This window comes from Muscardinus avellanarius (genome assembly GCF_963383645.1).
Source record: "Muscardinus avellanarius genome assembly, chromosome: 11".
In the NCBI taxonomy this organism is placed as follows: domain Eukaryota; kingdom Metazoa; phylum Chordata; class Mammalia; order Rodentia; family Gliridae; genus Muscardinus; species Muscardinus avellanarius.
In genome coordinates this window covers 92,835,277-92,853,282 of record NC_137797.1, presented here as the reverse complement: position 1 = coordinate 92,853,282, position 18,006 = coordinate 92,835,277, and the positions used below count along the sequence as shown (strand labels likewise).

Sequence of the window (18,006 nt, the reverse complement as noted above, 5' to 3'; positions counted from 1 at the left end):
CCCACAGCACTCACCAGCTTGAAGAGTATTCCTGTAATATTTTCCAGCTGGGATTCCAGGTTGACGCCTCCAGAGCCGCTGAGAGCCAGAGCATCCAAGAGTTGGCAAATACACTGTGTGCACAAGGACACCCAGACAAGACTGCCCAGCCCATTCCACAGATCAAAGCAAACGCTCTTTCCTCACAGCTCTTCAAGGAAACTTCAAGCCATCCTAATGTCACACAGCCCTCTTGGACCCTTTCAGGAAACGCTAAGGACTTTCTTCCATAGCTAAATAAATCATGACCTGTCCTTTCACCTCACCCAAGAAGCTATACTTGAGTACGAATAACCTCATTATTTCATGGAAATTTTTAAGAGTGTTTAAATTTTGTGTGTGTGTGTGTGTGTGTGTGTGGTACTAGGGGTGGAACCCAGGGGCTTTTCTACCTCCATGCTATCCTCCCAGACCTATTTTATACTTTATTTGGAAAAAGGGTCTCAATAAGTTGCTGAGAGCCTAAGTAGATGAGGCTGGCTTCTAACCTGTGTGATCCTCCTGTCTCAGCCTCCCAAGCGCTGGGATTAAAAGCATGCGCCACCATGCCTGGCTCTGCATATGTGGGGTTTTTTTTTGGTGTGTGTGTGTGGGGGGGGTGTCTGGGGATGGAACCCAGAGGCATTCAACCTCCAAGCTACACCTGCTGCCTTATTTTTTTATTATTATTCTTTATTTTGAAACAGGGTCTCACTGAGTTGCAGAGGGCCTAAGTAGCTGAGGCTGTCCGCGACCACAATCCTCCAGTCTCAGCCTCCCAAATGCTGGGATTACAAGCGTGCGCCACCACGGCCGGCTGCATATGTGTTTTTAAATAGAGATTTTACTGTAGTCTTTTAATTTTCTCTTTTGCAGTGCTAAAACCAGGGCTTCGTGCATACAAGGCAAGCACTTTATCATGGATCTAAACACCCATTTCCCAAAAATATTTTGGGATATGTGAGTCACAGGGTCTCTGTAGCCATTTATCAACTCTGCTATTTTAACGCTAAGGAATCTGTGGATGATATACACAAAGACATGTAAATGATTGGGCATGGCTGGGTCCCAGTAAGACCTTATTAATCAAAACAGGCTTTGGGCTGGATTTGGCCGGCGGGCCCTACTTTGCCCCAGCATCCACCATTCAATAAACACGGGCTGCATGAACTAGTTACACTTTCTTCTCACCCCCGCCCCAGGCACCTGAGAGATGTAGAATGGCTTCAGTTTCGCCGACATCAAAGTCATTAACCGTTGGGTTAACCAGTTCACTTGGTTCTTGAGTTTGAATGGTGACATGAGGAAGAAGAGGTGGCCAATTATTAGAAGAGCCTGCGAGGCCACCTGTGTAGAGGAGACAGGAGTTGACTTCAGTTTGTAGGCAAAACGGGACAAGACACCAGTGGCTTCGTCTTATTTATCTTTAGATTCCCAGGGCTTGGCAGTGCCTGGAAAACAGCGGATACTGAGTAAATGCAAATGGCATAACTACTTATTTACTGAATATGTGAATGGTCGGTGATGTGTTTTGTGGCTGCCCCCTTTTCTGGACGATGGGAAGAGGTGACTGAGGAGGGGGGTCTTGCTCTCAAAGGACAGGCACTTTTGGCACAAGCCTCAATCCTTCAGCCCATCCATCCCAGCGATCCCCACTCCCACCTTGCGCATGCTCTTCAGGGGCCAACGGTTAAAGATAACCCGGAGAGTATGGTAGGCCTTGAAGGACAACGCCTCTGCGGCGATGCCCATGGCTTGGCTATCCTTACAGCCCAGATCCAGATGCTTCCGGACACTGGTGACCAATCCACTGAGCACTATGGGAAAGCGGAGAATTGGAGCTGTCCATTGCCTTTCCTTTCTCACAAGAGGAAACATGCACCCCTGCATATGTGTGGACACAGCCCTCTCCTCCCGAACCCCACAAGGAGCTCTGGCATCCTGTGCTAAGAAAGACCAACCGATTCACCTCCCCACCTGTCCTTCTTCTAAGTACACCTGGTCCACCCAGAAGCTATCAATGCCTACAGCATCTGTATCGACTTTGACTCTCGCCACAGACCATGGGATGAACAGATCTATCTGCTCACGCTCTGGCTTGCTCTTACCATCTCCTGCCCCTTCCCCAGACTTTTGGGATCCACATTTTCTGGTCTTTTCCTGCCCTTCTTTCCTACCTCCCTGACCCTTAACAAAACCTTCCCCAGGCCCTCCTGAGCCTTACCTTGACACACTGCTAGCATATCCTCTTCATCCTGGGCCATCCTCAATAGGCGCAGTATAAAATCCCAAGTGGGACCAATGTAGGTGGCTGTGCCTGAGAGGAAGAGGGTGAGAAAAATATCCCTACTCTAGGGAGGTGAGCTTTCCAACCTTAGTGTAGGAAACCTTAAGTTGGGGCCATGAGACCTGGATTCTGATCCTAGCTCTGCTCCAGAGAGGCTGGGAAACCTGGAGCCAATTAGTTTGCCTGAACCGCAGCTTCTTCCACTGTGAAATGAGATTACAGTTTCTGATTCGGCTGTCTCACAGGGTTCACAGGGAAGAGGAACTTCAGTCGTGGCTGTCAGCATACCCTACAAATGCAAGATGTTGCCACAGCCTGTATGCAGTTGTTAGGAACATTATGTGAGTTGATAAATATAGAACAATGTCTGGGATGTCATAAGAACTCAACAAATGGTTATTATTATTTTATTCTTAACTAGAAAATGGGGGTGCTCTGCCTAAATCTATCACTCAGGGATACTTAAACCGAAGAGTTGTGCTGCGTTGTGTCTTCTGACTTTGCTATGTGGTCCAACACACTTGCTTTGTCATTTTTAAATTAATGCCCGGAAAAAAGCTGATCCCCCCCCCCATCTCTGACCCTAGCTCTAAGAGGTAAATAAAGGGCAGGTCATGTGCCTGGTGACTCAATTGCTTTGTTTATTTGTTTTTGCAGTACTGGGGATGGAACCCCGGGGCATTCTACCTCCAAGCTACACACCCAGGCCTATTTTTTATTCTTTATTTTGAAACAGGGTCTCACTGAGTTGCAAAGAGCCTCACTAAGTAGCTGAGGCTGGCTGCAAACAGTGATCCTCCTGTCTCAGCCTCCCGAATGCTGGGATTACAAGCATGCACCACCACACCCAGCTTAATTGCTTTATTTTTTATTGAGGGAGCAATGAAATAAGAGCCAATGCTGGCTGCTGAGCCACGGGGAAGGCTCTATAAGATTCTCTGCCTCATCCTACCACTGTACTTCTACCTTACAGGCCTCTAGTCAAATCCCAAACCAGTATTCCTTAAACAGAGCACTCCTCATGGCCTCCCCTTTCCATGCTTCTTGTTCTTGTCTCCCCCAGCCCCACAGGATTCCAGGTCTTAATATCTTTTCTTCTGTGTTATTCCTGGCCTCCAGGAACTCCCTGCTGTATTCCCATAACCCCATAGCAATCCTGAGTTGTCCCCAGCCTCCCTTGCACATGGCCCCATACCTGACCCCAATGAAGCCGTCCAGTGAGAAGAAGAGGGGGATGAAGATGATCTACACAGCACCCCACACACATACCCTTTTCTCAAACCATCACAGAGATACGTACCCTGGCAAAGGTTAAGTTTTCCCACTGCCACCAGGAGGCTCCTCGGGGGCAGAGTGTGCTGATATGATCTGTCCCACAGCTTGCTGATGATCATTCCTGGGAAGTGGGACCCCAGAGCCATTAGGACCATGGTACACATCTCTTCGAGTTCTCCCTCTGGCTTCTGGAAAGAGAAGGACTAACTGTATCAAGGATAAGCCCCAAGATATTTCCCTAGGCTTCTGAATAGCAGCTTTGGCCAATAACTACTTCTGTTCTATCAAGAAGGCAGATACTATCTCAACCTCCCACCCTAGCCAATATGCACCTTCCCAGTGTTGGAGAACAAGAGATTCACAGAATGTTCAAGATGGCAAGAACAAACAAGCTCCCTGCAAAGTCTCTGGCTTCTACAGAATGAAGTAGGGGCTGCAGTTTCCAGAGCACAGAGCTTCCTCTGCATCAGCAACTGAGCCCTCAGGAAAGTGGGCATAAAAATTTTGATAAATTTCTGGTAGAACAGAGGTCGAGGTTAGAAGACAGTGTGCCAAGGGAAGGCAGGTAATTTGGAAGGAGGATACCTCATAGGTAGATGGTCAACTAAGAGAATAAGATAGCAGATCAACCCAGTGTCAGGAAAGTAAATACAGAAGTATGTGGATAGATAGGTAGACCTCATGAATGTTCAGTTTAAAAGCCAGCCAAGAGATAGGTAGGCTGATGTAAATAGCTTAGTAAATTGATGGAGGTAATCAGTTGATTTGCAGTAACAAATGTGACGGTGTAATGAACCCAAGGGGGCAGTTTTAAGGAGCAGGTCAGACTCTAAGGCCAATAGCCCAAATCATTCCCCCTTTTCCATCTCTCTTCTCCCACCTCACCCCTTCACTCCACTGCTATATCTTCAATCTACCGAGGTCACAGTTCTTTATGTGGGATCAGGGTACAAGACATGGGCTCCAGTAAACTGCTTAGAAATCTGAGATGCTCAAATCTCGGGTGCCATTCACTTGTGTCTTCAGCCATGGCAACAGGACTCCTGGGCTCAGACCTGGCGCCCTTCCTTCCCCTTTCCCCCAACCTAGAGGCATGGGTTCCTCACCGTTGTTCTCAGGTAATTGATGATGATATCTGTCACCTTGTGGCAGAGTGAAGCTGGCATCTTGTTATTTATGATTTTGACTTGCAGCAGCTTGAGGGTTTCTGAGACATTATCTGCTAATACCTACAGGAGAGATGGGATTTGAGAAGAAAGGGGGGTTGAAGGGTCAGGATAATAAAGAAGATAATGATCCTTGGTAGAGAAAGGAAAAGAGTGAACCTAGGAAAAAGATTAAAGCTGGGCCAGGGTTCGAATGAAGAAGGTATGGATCAGACCAGGGACGTGGGGACCAGACTTTGAGCTACGAGTGTGTTCTACTCACTGAAATTTCCTTCCACTCTGCAAACACAGTGGGTATGTATCCAACTGGCTCCCTGGATGGAGGTAATCCCATGCTGGCTAGCGCCAGGAAGATGTCTGAAAAACCCTCACCTCACCAGCAACTTGGAGGGCCTCCATAAACTTCTTGATGTTCCTTCCTGAGATATCCCATTCCAGGTCCCTCTCAGCAGCCTCTAACATAACTGTAAATATCTCTGTAAGCAATAGAGAGAGTCAGGAAGGGGGCTATTGCTCTCTTTCTGGGGATAGGTATTTCCTTGAAAGAATTTCATCATGATATGGTGAGAATGGGCAAAGAATAATGCTTAAGCATCAGAAGACACATTTGGCCCCTGATTCAGACTCTACCTCTAGACAGCAACATATCCTTAAGCATTATGATTAACTCCTGGGAACTCTATTCCTTTATATAAGTACAACAGAATTAACATGAGAAGCAAAAGAGATATGTGCTATTAGAAATCCACTTCAGGACCTCATTGAAGCACATCATTGCTCTCGAGATCATTATGGATGATAGCTGTAAGAATGGGAAGGGCTTGACCACAGGACTACAAAATATAAATTACTACAAACTACAAACTTACGGTTACATAAACTTGAGTCTTAATTAATCATGGAAATTGGAAAGAAAACCCAGCAAACTGATCTAGTTGGAGCCTAGTTTACTCTAAGTGGAAATAACTTGTTTAGTTTTGTTTTGTCTTTAAAGACATTGAACTTCTCCATGCCTTATTATATTCATTTGTTAAGTGCATTTCATCATCACCATTATAATATTAATACCTACCTCACAGAGTTGCTATGAGCATTATATAGGGCAATATATGTGGAACAATGCCTGGCATATGGAAAGAACTTAATGGTTATTATTATTTTGTTCTCAATTAGGAAATGTGGATATTTTATCTAATTTCATTGCACTGCCATTATCTCTATAGGGAAGGAGCCTATCACTGCCATTGTAAGACCAAGTTCTAAACATTGTATTAGAAGTATGGGTGCAGGTAAATGACTGCAGAAAAACTAAAGGAACTATATGCCAGAGGAGAACAAGGGTAAAAGATAGAAATATCCACTTAAATGGGTAAACCTGACTCTCCAAAAACATGTACAAATCTAATGTTGTGAAACCCAACAAAATCAACAACTAAAACATAAAATTAATCCAGAAAAGATTAGTTTTGTAAAACATTCTCTCAGTGACTTTAATAGAGTAACATAGATAATTGTCACCAAATAAATATGCTTATGAAGCTAAAGATGAGGAAGTAATGTCCACTTAAGAGAACAAGATATAAAATAAGAACAGGAAGAAACTATCATTTATAGACATAAAAATTTTAAAAGATGGAAATTAAAAATATAGGCATTAAATTTTAACAGGATATAACCATGATTGGAAACAGTTAAACGAATTGGAAACTGGTTCTGAGGCATTCATCTGGTATGCAATGCCAAGGAAATAATTGTTTACAAAATGAAAAATAAACATGGAGGGTTGATTGGGGGGAGTTCTAGGAGAATGGGAGGGAAGGCAATATCTAAAGCTAATTAAGAATTTTCCAGAATTAAAAAAAAAACAGAATCGTCTGATGAAAAGTATACACTGGGTATTCACTAATGATTTTAAATTCCTGCTTTAATGACCCTGCAGAAAGTAAGGTCAAAAAGAAAAATTCTAAAGCCACTAGAAGGAAATACAAGTCACCTACAAAGGACTAATAATCAGACTGACAAGTAGTTTCTGAAAGGCAACAGGAGTAAACAAAGAGTAGTCTGTGTGCTGTACTCTCCACAGTCTATGGGAATCACTTAGGAAGTATTAAAGGAGACTTCCGGGAAGATGGCAATGGAGAAAAGCGGGGCTTACGAGCCCCGCTAACAACCAATCTCTATTACCACAAAATCAGCACCTTTCATAGCCAGAAAACACCATCAGCAGAGAAACAAAAAATGTAATTTTAAGGGACAGAGAAAAAGAGGGCTGGAAAAACAAGACACCAGAAACCAGACCGCAGTGCTGCAGCCGGAGCTGCGGCATAAAGCGGCGGGCGCCATTTTGCCTTGCAGCACCAGGCTCCAGAGAGGAAGGGAACTCATAACGGAGCCCAGAAACCAGAGAGGAGATAAGCCGGCCTCACGCCCGAGAACGCGGCAGCAGCACCTTACTGCTGGCGGCAGCAGCGAGTTCACTGGATGGCACCAGACCAACGCACTCAACAGCCCACCAAACTCCAGAGAGGAGCGGCGGACAGCGAGCCAAGGTGAGCCGCTGCGGAACAGCCGGGCAGGATTCGGCAGGTTTCTCCGCGCAGGGAACAGCTGAAGCTCCCAGGGGCTGGGCTCAGCGCACCCTGCAGGGACTCAGAGTGGAGTTCAAAAACAGAGAAGAAATACGCCAGCCTCACGGCCAAGGGCATGGCAGCAGCGCCATGTTGCTACCGGCGGCAGCAGCAGCAGCGAATTCACCGAGTCCAAGACAGCTCCATCTGCGCACTCAACAGTGAGTCAAATTGCGGCCCCTAGAGGAGAAATCCCAGTACTGTACTCCCAGGGACTTGACCCAATGGGGGAGTGGCGGTGGCAGAGATATTACACCATAGGAGAATGCCCAACCTGGCACCCCCCATGGTCTAAAGCAGCCTCGATTGACTCCCTGGGTCTGAGACTCTGTGATACAACCCAGTAAAGGAGTAATGGGAACTGAGATACCATAGACTCGAGATCCACAGCACCTTAAGTGAAGTCGTAGTGACCCAAGGGAAGAACCCAGAGAAGGCACAAACTTCCAAAATCATGGGAAAGAGGAATAACAATGGAGCAATGAATGCCCACAACCTCAAACATCAGAACCTGATAAAACAAATTCAGAGATTTATAGAAGATCAAATCAGGAAAATAACTGTAGAAATAATAGAGGTGTTTCGAAAAGAATTCAGAGAGAGCCAAAGAGAGATAAAGGATGCAATTAATGAAGTAGAGGCCTCAATTCAAAGTACAAACAACCGATTAGACCACATGGAGAATAGAATCTCGCTCCTAGAAGATGATCATTCAAAAAATGAACGCAAGTTTTCTAATTTAGAAAAAAAAATCCGACAGCAGGAATCTGACACTGAAGAAATATGGGCCCATTTTAAGAGAGCTAACCTAAGAATAATTGGAATAGAGGAGAGAAAAGAAGGTGAAATCAAAGGGATTAACAATCTTTTCAAGGAAATAATAGCAGAAAATTTTCCAAACATAGAGCAAGAGGTTGATACACAGGTCCAGGAAACTTATAGAACCCCCGTTAGAGAGGATCAGAGAAGAGGATGCCCACGCCACATAATTGTCAAAATGACCAATGTGGAAGCCAAGCAGAGAATCTTAAAGGCAACAAAAACAAAGGGCCAAGTGACATTCAGAGGCAAACCAATTAGAATCACTCCAGACTTCCCAAACCAAGTCATGAGAGCCAGAAGGGCTTGGAGTAACATATTCCAAACTCTGAAAGAAAACAACTTCCAGCCAAAAATTTCCTACCCAGCAAAACTTTCTATCAAATTAGATGGGGAAATAAGAAGCTTCCATGACAAACAGAAACTGAAGGAATTTATGTCTTCAAAACGCACGCTAGAGAAAATACTCAAAGAGATTAACTACAAATAAGAAATAGGTAACACACACCAGAACCAGAGAAATAAGATTTTCCATCCAACAGACAACTAAGATTGGTTATCTGTGGAGATTCATTATTTATGTTAGTCTTTTACCTATCTCTAAATTGTATTGTTTGCTTTTATTGTTGCTATTTTAGGATTTCTATTTGGCATATTAATATACCTTCAGATATAGCATTTGGAAATATTTTTTTCCCATTCTATCAGCAACTTTTAACTCTGTTTACATTGTCTTTGGATATACAATATTTTTTTTATTTTTTAGGGAGTTTGTATACTCTTCTGTTGCCTGTGCCATTGAAATCATATCCAAGAAATCACTGCCAATTTCAATGTTGTGAGGTTTTTATGACCCAGATTTTCTTCTAAAAGTTTATAGTATTAAGATTTATATTTAGGTCTTTTATCTATTTTGAGTTAATATTTGTATATATGTTAGGTAAGGGTCCAATTTTATTCTTTTTCATGTAATTATTATTTTTCAACAATATTTAGTTAAAAGATTATTATTTCCTCCACCAAATGTTTGTGGAAACCTTGTCAAAAATAACTTGACAATATATGGAAGAATTTATCTCTAAGCTTTTATTTAACTCCAATAGTTTATATATCTGCCTTTAGAACAGTACTACACTGTTTCAATTATTGTAGCTTTATATGGTTTGAAATCAGAAAATATACATCTTCTAGCTTTGTTCTTCTTCGAGATTGTTTTGGGTATCTAGAGTCCATATTCCATATCAGGATAGATTTTTTTCTGAAAAATAAATAAATAAATGTATGATAGCTTCACCTAAAAAAAAGAAAAGAAAAGAAAAAAATATTCTCTGGTAAGAAAGAAAGCAAAAAGAAATATTGAACTGTTATCTTTTAGTCATCAAAAGCTTGGTATCAGACAAATGAAACTGTTTTGTGAGATTATCATCGTTAATATTGGATAAATTGCTATAAAACTAGATGTCAACCACTAAGCCAAGCATGGGAAGGAGGGATGGGGAAGGAACGGGGTGGGGATCGGGTAGGAGCTAACTGGGCGATGAGTGCATGTATGTCTACAAAAGTATTTTCTTTGTACCATTATGATGTATGAATACATTGCACCAATAAAAAATAAAAATTAAAAAACAAATTTTCATTAAAAATAAAACATGATTTTAAATGTTAAAAAAAAGTATTAAAGCCGGGCGTGGTGGCGCACGCTTGTAATCCCTGCGCTTGGGAGGCGGAGACAGGAGGATCGCGCTGGTTCGAAGCCAGCCTTGCTGGCTTAAGAGACTCTGTTTCCACATAAAAATGTTAAAAAATAGGTCTGGGAGTGTAGCCCGTGGGAGTGTATCCCGGAGGTAGAAGGGCTTCCAGGAACCCCAGTACCACCAAAAAAAAAAAAAAAAAAAAAAAAGTATTAAAGAATCTAAATGCTATCAAGATAAAAGAAGTCAGAAATGGAATGATTTATAAATCACTCAGTCAAAAGAACAAGTGGCACATTTAGAAGGTGCTTTTATTTATTTTTATTTATTTATTTATTTTTGGTGATACTGGGGGTGGAACCCAGGGGCTTTCTACCTCCGGGCTAAACTCCCAGACCCATTTTATATTTTATTTGGAAACAGGGTCTCACTAAGTTGCTGAGAGCCTCATTAAGTAGCTGAGGCTGGCTTCGAAATGTGCGATCCTCCTGTCTCAGGCTCCCAAGCGTGGGGATTACAAGCGTGCGCCTCCATGCCCGGCTTTAGAAGGTGCTTTTAAAAGATGAAACTTGAATCCCAATATTACTACCTATATTCAGTGTGACTTGATTAATGTTCCAATTAAAGGAAAACATTGTTAGACTGAATTAAAAAGGAAAACTGGGCTGGCGATGTATCCCAGTGGTGGGAGCACTTGTCTAGCATGCACTAGGTCCTGAGTTCAATCCCAAGCACTACCAAAAAAAGAAAAAATAAAGAAACCCTGCTTGGAGGTGCATGACTGTAACCCCAGCATTTGAGAGGCTGAGACAGGAGGATTGCAATTTGTGGACAGCCTCAGCTACTTAGTGAGGCCCTTTGCAACTCAGTGAGGCCCTGTTTCAAAATAAAGAATAGAAAATTGGCTGGGGGTGTAGCTCAGAGGTAGAATGCCTCTGGGTTCCATCTCCAGGAAGGAAGGAAGGAAGGAAGGAAGGAAGGAAGGAAGGAAGGAAGGAAGGGAGGGAGGGAAGGAGGGAGGGAAAAGGAAAACAGCCATCAGCCATATGCTATTTATAAGAGACATATATCTCAAGCAAAAGGATACAGGAGATGGGTGGGAGGATAAGCAATGCAAAACTAGTCAAAAGAAAACAAGCACAGTCTGGTGGTAGAGATCCTGCCTAGCATGCACTGGCCCTGGGTTCCATCCTTAGCATAGCAAAAGAAAGAGGGTTAAGAACAGATGAAACGCCTGCAGGCAGAAAGCACTACTAAAGCGAACATTTCACACCAATAAAAGATTCAGCAGAAAGATAGGCTAAGTCGGTAGAATAAAAAAGAGAAATGGGCAAACCCAAATTAACATGGGAGATTTTAACACCTCTTTCAGAATAGGTAGAATACACACAAACAATATAGTCAGTAATAATATAAATTTGAAAAATATCACAAAATTGATATGCTGAATTTACATAGAACACTGTAAAATAACTACAGCATATGTATTCTCGAGCACACACACCAACATATAAAAACTAATAATATAGCCGGGCGTGGTGGCACACGCTTGTAATCCCCGCGCTTTGGAGGCAGAGACAGGAGGATCGCGCAGGTTTGAAGTCAGACGCGCGCGCTGGCTTAGGAGACCCTGTTTCCAAATAAAAATGTAAAAATAGGTCTGGGAGTGTAGCCCAGAGGTAGAAGGGCTTCCAGGAACCCCAGTACCACCAAAAAAATAAAAATTAAAATTAAAATAAATAAAAAATAATAATATGCTGGGCAATAAGGCCAGTCTCTACACATTTCAAACAACTGAATTAATACTGAACATATTCTCTGTCCACAGTTTAAGATGGAAATGAAACTTTGAAAATACTCACATGCTTAAAAATTAAGAAATATGTTTCCAAATAATCAATGGGTCAAAAGAGACTCAGTGGAAATCAGGAAATATTCAACTGAATAATTTAAAAAAATACTACATAGCAAAATTGCTGAGCCGGGCATGGGGGCGCTCTTGTAATCTCAGTACTTGGGAGGCTGAGTCGGGAGGATTGTATGTTGGTAATCAGTGTCAACCACTTAGTGAGGCCCTCAGCAACTTTGTGAGACCCTTTTCAAAATAAAGAATAAAAAACAGGGCTGGGAATGTAGCTCAGAGGTAGAATGCCACTGAGTTTCATTCCCAGAACCCACCCCCCAACACACACACACACAACTGCTGAGCCTGGCACGGTGGTGCATGCCTGTAATCCCAGTACTTGGGAGGCTGAAACAGGAGAATCACAGATTTGAAGCCAACACACAGTAATTTAGTGAGACTCTGTTTCAAAATAAAAAATAAAAAAGGATGAGGATGTAGCTTAGAGGTATAATGTCCCTGGGTTAAATTTCCAGTCACACACACACACACACGGTCCTTACAGGGGAATTTATGGCATTAAATACTGCTGCTGTTTGTGGTCCCCTCCAGTATTCATTTTGAAAACTTCATCCCCAGCCGGGCACAGTGGCACACGCTTGTAATCCCAGCGCTTGGGAGGCTGAGACAGGAGGATCGCGCAGGTTCGAAGCCAGCCTCAGCTACTTAGTGAGGCTCTCAGCAACTTAGTGAGACCCTGTTTCCAAATAAAGTATAAAAAAGGTCTGGGAGTATAGCAGGAGGTAGAAAAGCCCCTGGGTTCTACCCCCAGTACCACACACACACACACACACACACACACACACACACATCATCATCATCATCATCATCATCATCATCATCATCACCACCATCATCCCCAATGCAACAGAATTAAGAAGTGAACACTTTAGGAGATGATTAGGCCATGAAAGTCCTGTCCTTTTCAATGGATTCGTGCCATAGAAAAGGGCTGGAGGGAACCATCCAGGCCCCTTTTGCACTTCTGCCTTCTACCTTGCAAGGACACAGTAACGAGGGGCCATTTTAGAGCAGAGGCCCTCACCAGACACCAGCATGCCAGAGCCATGACCGTGGACTTCCCAGCCTCCAGAATTGAGAAATAGGTTTCTATTATTTACGCTCAGCCAGGCTCAGGTGCTTTGTGATGGCAGCACAACTGAATTAAAAAGTACAGAATTAATTTAGAACTAAGTAAAGACTTTGTATAATTAAAAGTACATGGTAGGTGTGATGCCTGCCCACTTATAACCCAACCTACTTGGGAGGCTAAGGCAGCATGATTACAAGTTTGAGGCCAACCTGGAGACCTCAGTAAGACCCTGTCTCAAAATGAAAGGTAAAGAAATGGTTGGAGATATAGCTCAGTGGTAGAGTGTTTGCCTAGCATGCACAAGGACCTAAGTTCAATACCTAGAACCACGTGTACATGCACAAAAGGTACAAATAAAAAACAAAATCAAGCAAGTCCTAAAAACTGAAAACCAGCAAGCAACTAAATCTGTCTGTATATTGTTAGAGAAGTTCTTTCAGGTAACTTTAAAATACAGTATTTTGTTTGTATAATTTTAATGGTATACAATCTAAGGGCTAAGAAATTTTTCAAAAAGATCTTAAACTATACTCAGCAATCTTTCTTAATAAGATTGATATATTATACTGAAAATATCATACATATATTGCATATTTTTAGCTTAAGGCAAAAAGAGATAAAATCCTTTTTTATTTTATTCATTTATTTTATTTATTTATTTATTTATTTATGGTACTGGGAATAGAACCCAGGGGCATTCTACCTCTGAGATATACCCCCAGCTCTATTTTTTTTTTTATTCTTTATTTTGAAACAGGGTCTCACTAAGTTGCAGAGGGCCTCACTAAGTAGCTGGAGCTGGCCTCAAACCTGCAATTCTCCTGACTCAGCCTCCCAAGTAGAGATTATGCCCAGCATAATCCTTTTTTAAAATTTAAAAAAGTGTGTGGCACGGTGGTATGCACCTGCAATCCCAGCTACTCAGGAAGATGAAGCAGGAGGATCACTTGAGTCTAGGAGATGGAGACCAGCCTGGACAACACAGTGAGATTCATCTCTAAAAAATAAAAACAAGGCCGGGCGTGGTGGTGCACGCTTATAATCCCCGGGCTTGGGAGGCGGAGACAGGAGGATCGTGCAGGTTCAAAGTCAGCCTCGCTGGCTTAAGAGACCCTGTTTCCAAATAAAATAATATAAAATAGGTCTGGGAGTGTAGCCCGTAAAAAGGTTTCCAGGAACCCCAGTACCACCAAAATAAATGAATAATTAATTAATCAATTAAAAAAATAAAAACAAAACAATCAAAGAAGTAAAATGCTGTGCCCCAGCTATAAACTTATTGTTTCTTTGTTCCAAATCCACCCTTCAATGCTTCATTTCATAAGAGTAGGACTTGACCATGGAACATTTCTTCTCTGCCAGCTGACATACTAAGCTTTATTAATAGAGGGGCCTGGTGGGAAAATACAGGAAAATGGTCTTGTCTTCCTGATTCCCGTTGCTTCTTTTCTATGGGCTGGCACATTTGTGGGACCCCAGAGGTCCTCACTCTTCAGTACATTTTGTTGCCACTCCCAGTCCACAGTTCACTGATCACCATCCATCCATCCTTGGACTGGATTTGCTTAGAGGGCAAAAGAGGAGGGGGGAGTGCACAGCATGATATGTCAGAGCCAAAAGCTAAACCACCAAAATATATTCCCATAGTTGAGTGGCTACATAAACTGTGGTGCCTCCACACCATGCAGGCGACTCAGCAATCAAGGACGCCGACCATGGCTACAGAACAACCGAGACAGAGCTAAAGGGCAGCGCGCTGCTTAGAAAGTCAGTCTGAAAAGGCTGCACTGTGTGTTATACCATTAATGTAACATTCTCAAAATGATAAAAATTGGGAAATGGGGAACAGATTGGTGATTGCCAAGAATTAGGGATGGGGGCAGGATGCAGGGTGTACCTGTGTCATTATAAAGAGAAGCTGAAGGAAGATATTTGTGGAAATGGGATAGTTCTCTACCTGGAATTCTGTGGCAGTTACACACACCCACACGCGTGATAAGATGGCATAAACTACCCAATCACTGTGCCAATGTAATATGTAAGTATCTGGGAGAACTGAGTGAAAAAACACAGTGCCTCTGTATACCCTTCCTGAAAATCTAAAAATTAAAAAATACAAAGTTAAAGTAATAAAACATGACTGAAGCATATTAAATATATTTAAACTGATAAGTTAACCATGACTTAAAAATAATAAACTACACCCAATTTTTTAATAGAGGTCACTTGTATCCAGAGATCTGCTGAGAGATGGGGTGAGACAGCGGCAGCTTCAAGTGCTTCCTGACCGCACGATTGCAGGGACCCGCTGGCCCTTTGCTGTGCAGCAGGCCACGGTCCCAGCATCACCGCATGGCGGGCTCCGATCCCGGCCTTGCAGGCCCTGGCACCGGCCTTGCCACTCAGCAAGCTCTGATCCAGGCCTCGCGGGTCCCAGCACCAGCCTCGCTGTGCAGTATGCTCCAGTCTCCATCACTGTGGGCAGGCTGCCTACATAAGTTTTCATATTTTCTTCCATATATGTTTTTTTTAAGTAGGGGGAAACAGTACATGTCTTTTGCAATAGCTGGAAGCCCAAATACCTAGTGGCAATAAATTTTGTCTCCCCTCCAAAGGCGGGGGTCCACAGCTTCACCACAGAGAGCAGGTTTTGCTGCTCCGAGTGCACCCTGGCCCCCAGCACTGTACAGAGAAGCGTGGCAGCCATGGGCACTGTTGTCTCCCAGGACATGCAGCGTGCCAGCCCACCCAGCTATGTGTGGCTCCCTCTGATGCACCCTGAACATTTTTCTTACATAGTATGTTGTCCAGAGTTCCTGAGCATGTGGGGCAAGAGCAGTCTACTTTCGGGAAGAGTTCTTCAAAAGTTCAGGGTGGACTGGATTGGATCTGTCTGCCTCTCCCAAATACTGACCACTGCTGCTGCCGTTGTCTGGGTTCTCTCCAGAACATTTTTCTGACATAGTATGTTGTCCAGAGTTCCTGAGCATTTGTGACAGAAGCAGTCTGCTTTTGGGGAGATTTCTTCAAAAATTCAAGGTGGATTGGATTGGATCTATCTGCCTCTCCTGAATACTGGCTGCCGCCGCCACCACCATCTGAACTCACCTCTTCAATATATTTTAATAAAAGAAAACAGTACACGTCTTTTGCAGACGTTGGGAACCCGAGTACTTAGCAGCAATGGATTTCATCTCCCCACCACGAGCAGAGGTCCACAGCTTCACCATGGAGAGCGGGATCTGATGCTCTGAGCGCACCCTGGCCCCCAGTGCTGCACAGAGGAGCGTGGCAGCCAGGAGTGCCGTTGTCCCCCAGCAGACCCAGCTATGAGAGGCTCCCTCTGACACACCCCAAACATTTTTCTTACATAGTATGTTGTCCAGAGTTCCTGAGCATGTTGGGCAAGAGCAGTCTACTTTCGGGGAGATTTCTTCAAAAGTTCAAGGAGGATTGATGTCTGCCTCTCCCAAATACTGGCCATTGCCGCCATCTTGGTTCTCCTCCCAAACATTTTTCTTACATAGTATGTTGTCCAGAATTCCTGAGCATGTGGGGAAGGAGCAGTCTACTTTCAGGGAGATTTCTTCAACAGCTTAAGGTGGATTGGATTGGATCTGTCTGCCTCTCCCAAATACTGGCCGCCACCGCCAACATCTTGGTCTGTCTCCTCTCTCTCTTACTCTAAATAGGATGTCATGACTGGAAATGTCCCTGTATGCTGTCCCAACCAGATATTAAATCAAAATCTGTTTTCCAGGATTTCTCAGAGGAATACATGCCTATTTGGCTGCTGCCAGCCATTGCTGCTGTGGCCGCAGCTGTTGCCCTCTCTCCAGAAAACTTTTTCCTACCTTTCTTGGACAAATTAGGTTACAGGGTAACCAAATAGCTGCTGAGAGGCACTCAAATGCAAAAGGAATAAGCAAATAATAAAATCACCATCTTCTAAACTTAGTGGAATTATGGACAACACTGAACATCAATGGATGATGAAAACACTGGGCAAAAAGCTAAAGGGGAACTTTAGAATGAGCGAGTCGAGTTGACAACACCTGCAGGTCCTAAGAGAGGCAGAGGTCCTAACAAGGCAAGGCACGCCTCTTGACTGATGCAACAGGAACCACCTGTAATGCACGAACCATAGCCAGGCCAAAATTGTTGAATGCTCCTCCTGAGTTTTTCAGGGAGTTAAAGTAACATCCTGCCTACCCCATAGTACATGTAGCCAGCAAAGACCAACGTCCTGCTTACCCTATAGTTAACATGCTGGAACACTGAGCCCGCTAACATCAGCAGAGGGGATTAAATGTAGCAAGCATAGACCCAGATCCTGCTTACATCCTAGAACACAAAGCCCCACTCCAGAAATGCTGCAGTTTTGTCAAAGTTACAAGTTTATCAGGCTTTTATTGGCTGTTCCTTCCCCTACCGTCAGCCACCAGAACCTGGCTTTTGCCTTTAAAAACCCCTTGTAAGTTCAGCTCTTGGTCTCAGTTCTGGACTGAGTGCCGGAATGTGTCCCTAGCCTGGCTAGTTTCTCCACGGTTAAATAAACTGGTCTTCCATGTTCAGTTGGTGCTCTCTTTCTCCGTTCCTGCGACATCGGCCTGGGCACAACATCACCTACAAAATACTCACGACAAAGCTCCGACACGAATGTAACCAGTCCTCAAGGCCTGCCTGCTAGGTTATGGGCAACGAGCAAGTTAATAAACTGGAACAAATTAAAATGGCATCACAAGCAAGAAAACAATCAGCCCAATTCACTTGAGAGTGACTTAGCTTTATCAAAGAAAATGTAGTGGCTGCAAAAAGGGGCAAAAGGTGAGTAATTATAAATAAATGCAGCATTGAACCTTGTTTGGATCCTGATTCGGATAAGTCAACTATGAAAAGACATTTCTAAAACAGTGTCTTGAAGATATCTCATCACATTCTGGATATCAGCAGCTATTACAATTTTTACATTAATTTATTAGATAAGACTGTATATACATATATATATATATATATATATATATATATATATATATATATATATATATATATGGGGGGGGGGTCTGGGGATGGAACCCAGGAGCATTCGACCTCCAAGCTACACCCCCTGCCCTATTTTTTAAATTA

At 43.3% G+C, this 18,006-nt stretch overlaps 1 protein-coding gene across 1 annotated transcript in view; it reads right to left on the bottom strand.

Annotated features, from left to right (window-relative positions):
- Positions 1–15,842, bottom strand: part of LOC308269583 (maestro heat-like repeat-containing protein family member 1) — a gene marked incomplete at both ends in the record, with an annotated part of 61,498 nt that extends 45,656 nt beyond the window's left edge. Inside the window, 8 exons of the mRNA XM_080704950.1 lie at positions 15–113; positions 1,225–1,365; positions 1,681–1,835; positions 2,243–2,335; positions 3,606–3,768; positions 4,687–4,809; positions 5,119–5,222; positions 15,794–15,842. Coding sequence (XP_080561076.1) covers positions 15–113; positions 1,225–1,365; positions 1,681–1,835; positions 2,243–2,335; positions 3,606–3,768; positions 4,687–4,809; positions 5,119–5,222; positions 15,794–15,842 — 927 coding nt within the window. The remainder of the gene's footprint in view (positions 1–14; positions 114–1,224; positions 1,366–1,680; positions 1,836–2,242; positions 2,336–3,605; positions 3,769–4,686; positions 4,810–5,118; positions 5,223–15,793) is intronic.
- Between the last annotated feature and the right edge of the window lie 2,164 nt (positions 15,843–18,006).